We start from the raw sequence: 14940 nt of genomic DNA on the forward strand, positions 1-14940 counted from the left end.
GAACTCATAAATGTTGAGAAGAAACTTTTCAACTTGTCATATTTTTCTGTAGAACATAGGCCCCTCAGTGCACTGTGTGTGTGTGTGTGTAGGGGGTGCTTTTGCTGTACTCCTCTCACAGTTCTAAGGCCTGCCATTTTTATCCTTGATACAAACAAGATTTTTATACATTAATTCATTTAAATATTCTCCAGGCCAATATATATATATATGTATATATATATGTATATATATATGTATATATATATACATATATATATACATATATATATATACATATATAGACGTTTCTATGGTTGGTGGCTCTCACACTCTTTAAGCCTATCAACCATGTCCAGCACTGCTCTATACACTATTCTCTCCCTCATGATGACAGCCACATTTATAAACATTCCATTTGCAATCACAGGAGAAGACAGGGTTCTCAGGAGCAGTGAAGTGGAATGGCTTCTCCTTCCTCCCATGGCTGTTCTTCCTGACAATGGTCAGGTTGATGCTGTGTGGTGCACGGCACACATTAAGCCTCTTGGACACTCAGCAGTTGCTTAACACTCTAGTTTGGGGAATGATCCTGGCACAGTGAGGCCTGAGAATGAGGCAGATGAAATTGGTATGTGATGGGCAACTTCGTTCAGAGAATCAGAGAGTGTATCTCTGAGGGGTCAAGAGTCCACCTGAGTAAAGCACAGGATCTCAAGGAGAAGCTGCGTGTGGCACAACATGGTTTTCTATAGAGGCATATCAGTAACAGCAGTTGAAGAAAACTCAGTCTTACTTGCTGCACCTGTGAGGGGCACTACAAGGCATCCAAAGAACAATTCAGTGTTTTTTGAGGAAACTGAGGTCACAAGACTTTTTTCTTGTTTTCTTGTAGTTTTCTCAAAAGCATTCAGAAGTCCATTCCCACTACCCCAACCTTGGGCTGTGTTCTGACAAGCAGTGACTGTGGGCTAGAACTACAAGGGAAAACGTTGGAATTAGTGTCCAGATGTTTGATTTTCTCTCCCATGTTTGAAGCTATTTCTCCTCTAGAGAAACACTACAGAGTACGTGCTGTGGTGTGGCAATAGTGTCCTGGATGTAGGGAACCTTGCCCTTATCCAAATCTGATTAATGTGCAATGTGAATGAACTCTTGCTTTGCCTTTCCTTTAATCCAGATAGAATGTCTATCTGAGTTACAGGAACAAGAGTTTCAGAAACATCTAAATCAAAGTACTCCCGAAGCATCCAAGGGATCAATATGGAAAAATCTAGACATGAAGATCCATATTTAAGTATATCCTATGGCTTGAAATACACATTCAAAAGGAATGCCGAGAAATTAGCAACCATATTGAGCTCTTCGGATTTCTGAAGCATCCATGATGTACGGAGCTCTTCCAAACTTTAGGATTAAAATATGACATATTTCACTAAATCGATTTTTGAACGATCTCCCTCATTTGCCTTTTCACTGACTTAGAATTGCAATTGTGTCCATCTTATACAAAGCAAAACTACCAGGTGGGGTTGGCTCATGCCTGTGTTGTCAGCGTTTGATCATCACAGTGAGGAGTGAGAGTGCCTCCCCTACCTGGGCTCAGTACTCTCTGCCATCTAAAACAGAACAACAGCAGCCAATGACCAAATGTTGGGCAGATGATGCCCTGGGTATTACCTAAGATACTAAAATCCTGAAAATAAATATTATAGAAAATTATAGTAGCCTAGCGTCAGTCTACTGTGAACAATCAGGAGTGCCCTGCACATTGTCTTTAGGAAACACGAGAAAGGCTTGAACAACAAGAATGTGATCTCTCATCTCCAACAGACATAGTCACTGTCCCTTGTCTGAGGGTCACTATATGTCTTAGAATTTCACATTTCACTACCTTTAAAAAGTCATCCTCGCAAGCACACTTTGTGGTCTCACATTTCTTAGCCAAAGGCTTATAATATTTCTATGACTATTGCCTATTTGTCAATAATCTGGTGAAATTTTTCAGGAAACTGCAGCTAAAGGAACAGGAGCTGGTTGAGTCAGGAAGTCTCCAGAAATCTGAGGAAGATCTCTCATTCAATGGGAGACAATACTGGTAATAGGGAGATGTGAACTGAGTATTTTTATATGGATTTCTGATTTTCACTACAGAGTAGGAGCATTGGAATATTTTTAGAATTGTTACATTTTAATTTTAGATGTATTTATGTGTGTAAGGGTTTTTCTCATATGCATGTCTATACTGTGTTGCTGCTAGTGCCAAACAGGGTCAGAATATAGAATCAAATCCCCTGTGAAGTGATAGATGCCTGTGAGCTACCATGAAGGTTATGGGAACCACTGAGACACCTTTCTACCTAATAGGATTTTCTTTAATGTTCAACAAATGAATATTTTCAAAAATATTCTACAGAAACAATATACACAGGGTATTGTTCTGCTTGTCTTTTTAGAAAAATTCTATTTTCAAATGGAAAAGCACAGGAAAATACCAGTTAATATTTCAACAGACCTCCGACTGTTGCAAAAAGAGATCTTATCATGTGTCTGAAAGTCCTGTTAAATTGTTGTTAATTATGAATTAAATGAGTGAAATAATGTTTAAGTTACTTTGTTTTTAATGTGTTTAAGTTTAGGCCTAAGTAATGAAAACATTTATACAACACAGGAATCAGCCCATCTTTAGACTTTCCTCTTACTTACCTTGGAGTGGTCGGGGGGCTTCTCCATGGCCAGGACAGAACCACAGCTGGTAATCTTGAATATTCTGGGAGGTAAAAATAACCAACCATCACAGATAATCCAGCAGTGCGTTTTTGATGTGTCTTCTCATTACCTTTCCTTACCTTCTGCTCTCACCACAGGTTTGAGTCTTCAGGGCTGATTTCAGGAGAAAACCCTTGGGTGCTTGCCTCTCATCTCTGATGGAGCCTAGATATACTGATCCATAGTTGGATCTGAATGGCTGTAGGCTAAGAATTTGCATTCACTCATCATCACTAAACAAGAAAATTGTTACTAGAAGATCTCTTACGTCTGTCTCTCCAGACTGTGTGTGGAATATTGAGCTTCAACTTGACATCAGCACACAACCTAGTACCCAGTCATACACCCATTGTTACTATGATGCCTTTGGCAAAATGACATTTGAAAGATATGGCAGCTTCAGCAAAGTGTAGGAAAAGACAAAAAACTCAGAGATGATATGGGAGTGCCTCGCAGTAAAAACCACTGGCTTTCATTCAGAGATGCTCAGTTTGTGGAGAGGAGGGACATATGTCTAACCTGGAAAATAGTCGAGATGCTGGAAACAAGTTCCACAATGTAATTATTGCACAGAGCGGTATGAATCCACTTGAGATAATCATCTAAGTAGAATATTCTGTTGACATATTTATCACCATAAAGCAGTGGATAGAGAGAAAATATTCTCTAATTTGAGTTATCACTAATTATACTGCATTATTGATTACTGATTAGAAATCATGACAGAGGGCATTAGCTGCTACCTGGATAAGGCCAATGGGAAATCTGAGCAGCTCTGGGCTTGCATCTTTCTCTGCCCGCCCTCTGCTTACCAGCCTGTCCAATCTGGGACACAGAAATCTAACAAGCAAAGGTGAATCAGGCCCGGACCACAACCCACTTTAGCATCCAGCTTAAGAGGGCCTGTGGGTCACCTGAACAGATTGGGGATTGGATCTCTCTCTGCCTGCTGCTTGCTGGCCTGACCCATCTGGGTCACATAAAATAAACCAACAGAGGTGAGTTGGGCTTCAGCCACAACACACATTATCTGCCTTGGTATCAAGGAGTCCTGAGGGCACCCAAGCAGCTTTTGGTTTGATGCTCTCTCAGCCTACTCTGCTACTGACTGACCTAACAGGGGCACAGACAGGGAACCCAGTAGAGCTGAGCTGGGTGCAGGATCCAGCACCCATTGTCCATCATCATGAAGAAGGCTCAAGGGAGCTCTACTAAAGAGCTTCAGCATGGAGCTCTCTCTGCCAGCTCCTGGCCTGCCTCACCCACCTGGGACACACACAGACAGTGAAGCATACGAACAAGGGACAGGCCTGCTAACACCAGAGATGACCAGAGGGCTGGAGGCCAGGGATGCTGCCACAGCAAGGCCTGGAGATAGGAACACCCAAGAAACACAAAGAGATTTTAAACCTGAGGTGGTAAAAATGATAGAAGCCTCAAAAGAGGAAAATAAAATTACTTAATGAATTACAGGAAAATATCTTCAAACAGATGAAGAAATTGAATACATCCTATAAAGAATTACAGGAAAATTCAATCAAATGGGTGAAAGAAATGAAATGAATAAAACCATTCCAGACCTAAAGAGGGAGCTAGAAGCAACAAAGAGAACACAGTTGAGGCCATCTCAGCACTGGAAAACCTAGACAAGACAACAGGAAGAGCAGACACAGGTAACAGCAACAGAATACAAGAGACAGAAGAGAGACTCTCAAGAAGAGAAAATACAGTGGACATCATCAATACATCAGAAAAAGAAACATTAACACTAAAAAGTTTCTGACACAAAACTCCTAAGATATCTGGAACACTGTAAAAAGACCAAAGGTAAGAATAACAGGAATAGATGGAACTAGAAAGGATCCTACTGAGTGAGTTAACCCAGACCCAGAAAGACAGGCATGGTGTATACTCTCTTTCTTATAAGCGGATACTAGCCAAATAATACAGGAGAATCACAGGACAATACACAGACCTGCCAGGGGCCAAAGGTCTGTGCCTAATTGCCATAGCCCAGCTCTTGGCCTGCTACCTTGAGAAACAGGATGTTGAGATAAGACCACCAGATGGGTTACAGGAAATTATTTGGGACACCTGGTGCCTTGGGACAGCCTGCAGTTAAACTGCCATGACAACCCACTCACGTAGACCTCATTTCCTCATTGCATACCCTTTATAAACTATCATGTGAAAAATAAAGTTTGAGAGCTTGATTAGAACCCAGACTTGGTCTCCTTCTTCATGTCTCCTGCCCCCTCACCTCATCCGCCCCCTCCACAGGTACCTGTTGAAGACCCTGCAGGCCCGGGCACAGACCCAAGAAACTAAATAACAAGGAAGATGCTAGGGAGGATGCTTAATTCTCATTCAAAAGGCAAGCAGAATAGACCCTGGAAGCAGTTGAAGAGAAGGAACAGGAAGGGAGCCTACCAGAGAGGTTCTCTGAAAGGCTGCACCCAGCAGGAGGTCTAAGCAGATGCTCAAACACACAACCAAACTGTGGGGTTGAGCACGGGATGTTGAGGAATAGAGGCACCTGGAGGTTGTCAGGAGATCAGAAGAGCCAACAAATCTGGGCAAAGGAGAGGGGTGCTGCAGAGACAGATACACCAACCAAAGACCATGCATAGTGTGGGCCTAGACCCTTTGCTCAGATATAGTAGACAGGCAGCACAGGTTCCTTTGGGTCTTATAATATGGGGCATAGGGAGCACTTCTCACATGGACTCTGGCCCGTCGCATGTGGATTGCTTAAATCTGCAAAGCAGCCTTGCCAGGCCCCAGAGGAAGAGAATACAGGCAGTCAGATGAGACTTGATAGGCTGGGGTCAGATGCTAGGGGAGGACAGCTCCCCTTCTGAGGACTAGGAGAGAGAGTGGGAGGGTATGACGGAAGGAGGGTGGGCTACAATGGGAATGTAGCATGCACAAATTAAATATAAACATTTAAAAGAGGAAAACCATTACAGTGCCCCATAGAATTCCTAAGTATTGAAACTAACAGAAATACACACTCACACAGAAACCCACACCATCACCCACATCCACACACACATACAGAGTGAGAGAGAGACAGAGACACATAGGGAGAAAGAAACACACACACACAGGCACACGCACAGAGTGAGAGAAAGGGAAACAGGGAAACACAAAGACACATGGGGAGAAACACAGAAACACACACACACTGACAGAAGAGAGACAGGAGGGGTGGGAGGGAGGGAGGGAGAGAGAGAGAGAGAGAGAGAGAGAGAGAGAGAGAGAGAGAGAGATACAAGCTCACTCCAGAAGGTGGTAGAAAATGACATATACACACACAGAGAAACATACTCAGAGAAGGGACATAATTACACAGAGATATTCATGCATGTTTTCAAAAAAGAAGACAGATATACAGTGATATGTACGCAGAGAGAAAACAGAATATAGAGAGAAATACAAAGAGGCACATTTATTCAAGATTTCAAAACACACACACCTATACCCACACACACAGAGAAGTGAAAATAAGAAGGAATGAGGGGAAGGAAGGAATTATTTCGTAAATGGGAAGTTCAACATAATTAAGAAAGAAAAAAATGTGTTTCTCTAAGTTTGGCATCATTTAAACCACGTTTGTGAATATGACCAAATAATCTCATTTATTTAACACAATAAATGATCTCTGTCTGGTGAGACTAAAAGTATAGCTCAATGCCATTGGGCTCCGAGTTTTATTTCATATGAATCTTAGACAAGAACTTAAGAAACATGTCCCTCTACAGACTATCATCATAGCTTAGATGTCTTCAGTTCCAAAAGGAGATTTTGAAATATGATTTATACATATCATAATCAAGTATCATCTGTATACAGTTATATGCACATCTGCACATGTGAGGAACTCAAAAGCAAACCTCAGTTTTAACTTGCAGTAGTTTGAAAGTGACTTACTGGCATTTCTACCATTGGGACCAGCTTCTCCATAATATCATTCACTGTGTCGCCATTTGTTGCTGTTAAATCCAATGGCTATAAAAAGTACAGAGAAAGAATGTTACAAAATAACTTAAAACCACATGATTATATAAGTATAGTCCAATCATTACTTATAACCTACAATCTGTACTGACAACTCTAATGGACACTGAATACCTTCATTTCTTCCCTTTATATAACATAACACTGGAAGACTGCCAGTCTAACATAGTTATCTTAAAATTAAGTACTTGGGTAAAGGGCACTCAAACATCGCAGGTAACAGGTTGTGTGTATGATAAAAGGAAACTCAGGAGCCATGGGGGCTGGAACTCAGCATCCTGGTTCTTCTTCCACTATGGTACCAATGGGGGTAGCTGGGTCGGGAGGTGGTAAAAGGAGACCAGAGCCCTTCGCTTCCCCCTTCCCCACTGTACTTTCTTGGTTTTATAGCTCTTTTCAGCACAGTTCTAGGAAAATCAGAAGTTGCTGCACTTTCTCTTATTTGTAAAAAAACAATGTGAATGAGCATTTTGTCCATATTGGACTTTGTAAGTGATTGATATAATGTGTTGAAATCGGTTGCAGCGATAGATTGAGGAATCCAAAATAAACATTTTAGATATGAAGCCCCACACAACATTAACTTAAAATTTCAATATTTTATATATTTGTGACTGAAGTTAATCGAGACAGGAAAAAAGACTGAGACAGACAGAAAGAGAGAGAGACAGAGGGAGGACATGAAGGCATGTTAGGGTTCAGGGATCATCTTGGGGGTAAGGCAAGTGAGTTGGCAGTGGATTTGTATACTTGTATAAAATCATCAAAGATCATTTCAAAAATCATCTGCTAAAAATATAGAAAATCTGAAGGATCATTGTTGAATTCTAAGAATTTGGTAAGAAAGACAGAAAAAATAGGAGGAAAAAAGTCCTAAAGTAAGAATAGCTAAAAAAAAATTCCTAATTTGTCTATAGAGAAAAATTACAGATTTAGTTTAAGTGTAATGAAATGCACAGGTGACTGAAAGAATTGTCAGACTTCAAACGGCCGAACTATAAACAGAAAAATCATGGAAAGGCATCAAATAAGTTGAAAATATATGTATGAAGGATCATTGCTGACTACTCACTGGAGAAATAAATGTGATGGAGAATATTTAAGTCCTAAGATGTTATAAGAATGGTCTATGTTCTGGGAATATCTCTTCATGAACAAACGGGAAATAAACACAGTATCACATGAGGAAAAGCTGAAAAAGTACCTATTTTCAAGTGTTTGCACTACTCAAAAGGCTATCAAAATGATTACAGTATAAAATATAAAACCAATAGAATTGTGGGTGAAAATCAGTAGAAATGTTTATTTTCAAGGAATTGAATCTAACTCACAATGGTGTTCCAAGACATTGGGAAGATTGCTCACGTACAGTACTGAGCCTTCCGCACAGCTGAAATCATGCAAGCAGAGGCCAGACAGCATTTCCCTGCAGACTGTCTGCTCTTCTCTGCTCTGAAGACAGACAGAGCTGGTTCAGCAAAGTTAGGGAGAGTGTTCTCATGATTTATGGTACTGGCTAGAAATCACTTTTATACCACACTTTTCTCTTTAATTACTGTTATGTAGAACCTAGACCTGGTATGAAGAACAAATTGCTTTGGAGATCTAAAGTATCTTCATAATGTTTATAGTTACTCTAGTGCAATTTCAGCAGGGGCATGTTAGAGTACTGACTTTAAGTGTGTTTTGTACCCATTAGCATTGATAAAGTCAGGATCATGGGGACCTTTAAAGCTACATTCCTGTCTTAGAGTAGGAAAGTTCTTCAGTGCTCTGCATTCTACAGAAGAGTTAAATTGCTTATCTTCACTGAATCTAGTAGTGGAAGTGAATAATAATATAAGGCTTAGAAGGACAGACAACTATTTTTAATACATATGGGTATAACCTGATGATAGAAAAATTGTACAGTATGTGTGAGGTCATGAGTTCTATCATAAGCACTGTACACACTGATAATGCCCCTCCCTAAACACACATACAAGCACACACACAAGCATATACACACACACATGTTAAGTTTATAAAGGCAATGATTTAAAAACACAAGTTAGATGGAAAGATATCCTTATGCCTAAGAGATTCACATAGAATGTGGATAAGGAGCCATGATGACATAGCTGGGCTTCACAATAAGGTGTGAGAGTGCACGGAAGAGAATGAGGAAGACTAGAGGGCAGATTAAATAGGGAAAGTACACCAGACAGCTAAATATGTAGAGAGAGTGTAATTCTTGACAATGTTTTACTTATAATTAGCTTATGTACTCTTCTATGATTAGAATTACTTCAGATTACATGGAATATTTTAAAACATAATCTACACTGGAAACAACACAGAAGTCTCTAAGTAATAGGGACTGAGGAAAAACAGTTTAATTCTATTAGAAATATTGGATTGAAAATGTTAAGTTGTTGACACAAAGTGCCTCAACTTTCAGTCATTGAATGAAAATATTTCCTCTTTCTTGGCACTGTAGCTAAGCTAAACATGAAACCTTGTTTCATGTTTCTTTCTACATATCACATGTAAAAGACATATGTGTGCACGGCATACACATATATCATTTCCACACACTACTGCCTAAATTCTCATCCTCTCTTCTCCACCCTCTTCTTATAGCTCCATGTTCCACTACTTTACAAACTGCCTGTCTGTCTCCTAGTCATGAACCTGGAATGCCATTTCCTGTATAATATCACATACGCTGTCACAGCTTGCATCATCTTCGGTGAATATCTGCAGGGAAATTGATTCACTTCTGTTCTTCTTGGTGTCTTTAATGCATCTGATCAAATGCAATAAAAACACAATACAGTAAAATTAATTTGCTAGTAGGATGTTTCAAGCTAATTATTGTTAACATTTTATCAAAATCATCTTAGCTTTAACAACAAGACTGTCAGTTCAGCACAATGCATTATTAGATTAGGGAATATTCAGAAATGTTTCAGAAACAAAGACATGGCCAGGCAATATATTACACACTGACCTAGGAAGCATAGACCAGGCTTCAGAATGTTTTGTCTGCAGGGGAAAGGGGAACCTGCTTGACTTCAAAGTAGGAAGCCTCAGATGGCTTGAGCATACATGGTAGAGTAACCTCTACTGAGTGGAATTTAAAATAAGTCTGGGGAAGACTGCTCACTCCAATATACAGAAGAGATGCTGAAGGGCATAGTATGCAGAACTTCCTCAGAATTAAACAAAGTATGCATATTAACAGGAGAATTTAAAGCAGTGGCCAGGATACCTCTAATCAACACTGCATATAGAGACAAACTATCAAATACATTTTTATAGAAGAAATAGAGCATAGAATGCCATTGTTACATCACTAAGGAATTAAAGTATGAACACAAGTAAAATACCTTTTGAGCCAATAGTGCCACTGACTTTTCCGTTCTGTGGAACTGCAATGTAAAAAGTTGAAACAAAAAGTAATAGTAAGAATCTTGAAAAATACTAAGATATGTAATATGATTCCTCATACAGATATTATAAGGCAATTGCTGTACATGAGGGTGCCAGTGTAGGTGGCATTCTCCACATTACTGGGCTGCTGATTGGCCCATTATTTAACAGGAAATCATATATGATGGAAAGTGAGCTTTAGTGTGGGTGTTGGTTGGGAAATAAAAGCCTTGACCACAACTATGTAATGAAAGCTGTGTGACCATGGCTGGGCCAACAATGGCTCCAAGCTTTAGTTTCCAGTGTCTAAGGATAAAGTTTACAGTGTCCTATAAGATTGAGCTGCTGTTCTACTACTCACTGCTCACCCACTTTACATTCTGCCTGAAACCATTTTTATCAGAAGGGGGAATTATGCTTGTGGCCTCCAACCTGCACATGTACATAGACAACACATCTAATATCACCAAATTACAAGGGGACATAGTAGAAAACATCAATGGAACTTGGTGATATGCATTGTGAAAATGCCTGACACATACTTAATTGAATGTGAATTAGTCTTAATGTGACTTCCAAACATCACAGAAAAAAATGTTGTCATGAAACACTTCATACATCCTGAAGTACTTTCTCACATATTCAGCATTGGAGAAAGAACAGGCATTAACATAATCTTCAGAGACATTATCAAAGAAAAAGTAAATACCCAGAGAACTCAAAGACGATCTTCTTCCTCAAGCCTATGGAAATGCTTTTCGAGCTAAAGAGCAAAGTGACAGAGCCCAGAATGTGTAATCAACTTGCCAGCCCGTGTGTTAGTCCAGTCAACTCTGTTATGAGGCTAGAACATCGAATAGAAGATGCGGAAAGTCTAACATGGAGGGTTGCATGGGATGAACTCTTCATGTGGAAAAGAAATATGATTTTGGGGTACGCTTGCATAGACTAGAAGCTCTATGGTATACAGTCCCTGTGATCCTCACCTTTGTACTCTAGGTATTATTCCCAGAACACCATGATAGCATCATCTCACTAAAGATAAGTGTGAGTTTGACATTTACCTGCACATCACAAAGCAACTGTGACTCTGATGGTCTAAACGCACTGGTCCTCATCTGTTGACTACAGACACCAGTGGTATTCTGCTGCACAGACTTTCAAGAATGTGAGCAATTCATGAGTAACAACTGTTGTTGATACAATTACACACTATTTTATTAGGAAATTAACTTGGAGTGTAGGAGGTAGTTTTAAAAGTCAATTATACTGCACAACATCATTGCTGAGAGATCACTCTGTGCACTTTCAGACACAGATGATATTGGGGAGAAGAACGTGGAGAGTGGGGTAAGGCAATGATCTTTATAGACCATAATGCACTTCATTTCTACCCCAAGAATCTCATGCAGTCCTGATGAACATCACAGACCAATGTCTAAGGAAACCACGTAGATGTAGAAATGTGTGTGGTAAAAATATATACAATCTTGGCCATCATAGGAGAAAAACAGTTGGGTTGGCAGAATGCAGACAATGAGACTAAAATAAATGCTGAGTTTATAAATATCCCGGTTAACTGATTTCTTTTCCTTGTGAGTTAGACAGCATTAAACTGACCCCCAGTGTCCACAGCCAGCCTTTTTTGAACACAGTTCCAAGGAGTAGGTCTTACCCAAAATTGGCCACAAAATTTCCTGAGGGCCAGAACAGGTGAATGGACTTGCTAGTAGGGGTCTTATCTAGTCCACCTGTGTCCACATGGTGGTCATCCAGACATAAGCGACTCAGAGGAATGAAGTGTTTTATTTTAAACTTTCTCTTACGCCTAGAAACAGAATCAAGTATCTCTGTTAGTTTGCCTTTCATTGTAGTTGATTTTCCTTGGAGGAAGAGCCAGTTCTTCCTGCCTCAGAGCAGAGGAGGACTCGCCCATCTCTAGGATCCTGGCACCGCTCACAGCTCATGCCGTGATAGTTGCACCTCAACAAACCATGTGTTGAAGGAAGTTCTTGGGTACACACTTTTCAATGGTCACAAATAGCAATTGACTGTTCTCTCTGTGACTGGTAGCTGTTTAGACTAACTATACTATGGATTTTAAAGGAATATCACTTTTAGAAGGCCATGTGTTTCAAATTTTCCGACTCTATTTTGCTGAGTACTAACCTTGCTTTGTTTATTCCATAATTTCCATACCAAGAAAATAAAAGAAAGTTTTATGTATTTTTTAAGTTTATTTTTAATGTATGCACTTTACATCCCGATTGTGGCCCCTCCCTCATCTCCTTCCAGTCCTACCCTCCCTTCCTTTTCCAATTTCCCCATTTTCCCCTTCCCCTAGTCCTCAGCAAGGGGGAGCCCTCCTCCCCTACCCTCTGACCCCAGCCTATCAAGTCTCATCAGGACTTTCTGCATCCTCTTCTACTGTGGGTTGGCATGGATGCCCCACCTGGAGCAGGCAAGCACTGTGTGGGCAGCAGGGTCCATTTCAGAGGCAGCTCCTGCTCCTCATAGAATGAGGCTCACATGGAGACTGTATTGCCTACTGACTGCATCTGAGCAGGGGCTCTAGTTCCTCGTCATGGATGGTTCTTAGTTGGTGCATCAGTCTCTGTAGGTCCCCTGGGCCCAGATTTGTTGGCTCTGTTGTTCTCCTTGTGGAGCTCCTGTCCCTTTCCTATTCCCCCACTCTTCCCTAAGTCTCCCTGAGCTCTGCCTCAAAGTTTGGCTATACCACTGCTGGGCATATGCCCAAAAGAACTCCACCATACAACAAGGACATTTGCTCAACTATGTTCATAGCAGCTTTATTCTTAATAGCCAGAATCTGGAAACAACCTAAATGTCTCTCAACCGAAGAAAAGCTAAATAGACTGGAGGACATTTACACAGTGGAATACTACTCAGCTATTAAAAACAAAGAAATCATGAAACTTGCAGACAAATGGATGCAACTAGAAAAGATCATCCTGAGAGAGGTAACCCAGGCCCAGAAAGACAGACATGGTATATACTCACTTATAAACGGATATTAGCCATATAATACACATATAATATAATCCACTGATCTAAAGAAACTAAATAAAAAGGAGGAGCCAAGAGAGGATGCTTAATTCTCATCAGAACTAGAATAGACACTGGAAGTGCTTGAAGAGAGGGAACAGGATGGGAGCTTCCCATAGAGGCCCTCTGCAAGACGCCACCAGCAGGGGGTCTAAGCAAATGCTGAGACTCACAGCCAAACTTTGGGACATGGTTTATTTTTTAATTAAATGCATTTCATAATGTTTCCAAAATAAATAATAGGGAAATGTTACTGGGTGAGGTGGCACACGTCTGTAATCCCAGCACTCGGGAAGCAGAGGCAGGCAGATCTCTGTGAGTTCAAGGACAGCCTGGCCTACAAAGTGAGTCCAAGACAGGCAAGGCTGCACAGAGAAACCCTGTCTCTAAAAACAAACAAACAAACAAACAAACAAACAACCAAGAGAAATGTTATCTGCCTTAATATTCACATTGCATATACGCATATATATGAATCCAAATTCAGAAGAAATGCTTAAACCTCTAGCTTCTAATTACAATATTTCTGATAAGAGATAATCTGCCTTGACAATGGAAATAATGACAATCATCTCTTACAACCCTGATGACCCTGTTTCCATAATACAAAGGACAATCTCAAAATAGCTCCAGTTGCTATTGTAACACAACAGAAGGGGAAGAATTTTATAGACTTTGAGAAAACCAACTGTTTTAGTTACATTTATTTGTTTGTTTTTGTTGTTGTTGTTTTGTAGGGGTTGTTTTGTTTTTTGAGACAGGGTTCCTCTGTGTAGTCTTGACTGTCCTTGAATCATTCTGTACACCAGGCTGGCCTCAAACTCACTGAGATATGACTGCCCCTGCCTCCTGAGTGCTGGCCTTAAAGACTTGGGCCACCACCACCCGGCTGGCTTCCTTTATTCTCAAAAATCAAACGGAAATTCAGTTTCCCAATTACTTTCCCAACTACACTATATGGTAAATGCTCAGTGTTTTAAGTTTAAAATGAGCTGATTACGATATTTTAAAATAAAGTGTGAGGTTCTCCAATCTGGACCAAAGAGGAGCTGAAGAGAAAGACAAGAAAAATGGACAGACGGACAGACAGCCAAACCATTCACTTATTTAGGCCTGTATAGGTCAGACACTAAGTCACCATTTTCTAGGCTGGGAGCTGAGAGTGACTGATCAGAGGAAATGCACCCAGTTGGTTTTTATCACAATGTGTGAGTTGGATCTTAAGGAATATTATTTACCAATGACCAGAAAGTGTATGCCCAACAGTGAACAGACTGTTTTTTTTTTATGTCTGTCCTACAATCTATTCATTTATGTACTTACAAGAACACCCTCAAAACAGTTACTTGATAAGGTCAGTATCAATTTCCTTCCTTTCAGAATAATATCAAGACAACGATCATGGCCCTGGAAATTCTATGTGATGTGGTCCCAGACGACACTTCCTTGGTTCCATGTGACAATACAACCCTGCATAAGGCTTCAATCACACCAGGTTTCTCTAGCCTCTGCAGGATCACCAAGCAGGACTTACTTGGTACCAATCCTGTCCTCTGCTTAGTGTAGGGATGGTATCTGCTTCTCACCTCTTCACATTAATTTGGAAGTTATGAGCTCAGAGATGCTTACATATGTGGCCCCTTCTGAGTACCCATTATAAATGGATATTTACCTCTTGGGTTTGAAGTCTGT

The 14940-nt window shown here is 40.3% G+C and overlaps 1 protein-coding gene across 3 annotated transcripts in view; it reads right to left on the minus strand.

The window, feature by feature from the left end:
* The window catches only part of LOC311590411 (rho GTPase-activating protein 20-like), a 41912-nt gene that overhangs the window by 7775 nt on the left and 19197 nt on the right, over positions 1-14940 (minus strand). For all 3 annotated transcript variants that reach the window (XM_084769354.1, XM_084769355.1, XM_084769356.1), the window contains 5 exons: positions 11858-12010; positions 10140-10181; positions 9475-9556; positions 6682-6759; positions 2686-2749 (listed from right to left, as the gene is read on the minus strand). In XM_084769354.1, coding sequence (XP_084625480.1) covers positions 2686-2749; positions 6682-6759; positions 9475-9556; positions 10140-10181; positions 11858-12010 — 419 coding nt within the window. The remainder of the gene's footprint in view (positions 1-2685; positions 2750-6681; positions 6760-9474; positions 9557-10139; positions 10182-11857; positions 12011-14940) is intronic.

The sequence above is a fragment of the Acomys minous genome, assembly GCF_964271855.1.
Source record: "Acomys minous genome assembly, chromosome: 19".
Classification (NCBI taxonomy): Eukaryota; Metazoa; Chordata; class Mammalia; order Rodentia; family Muridae; genus Acomys; species Acomys minous.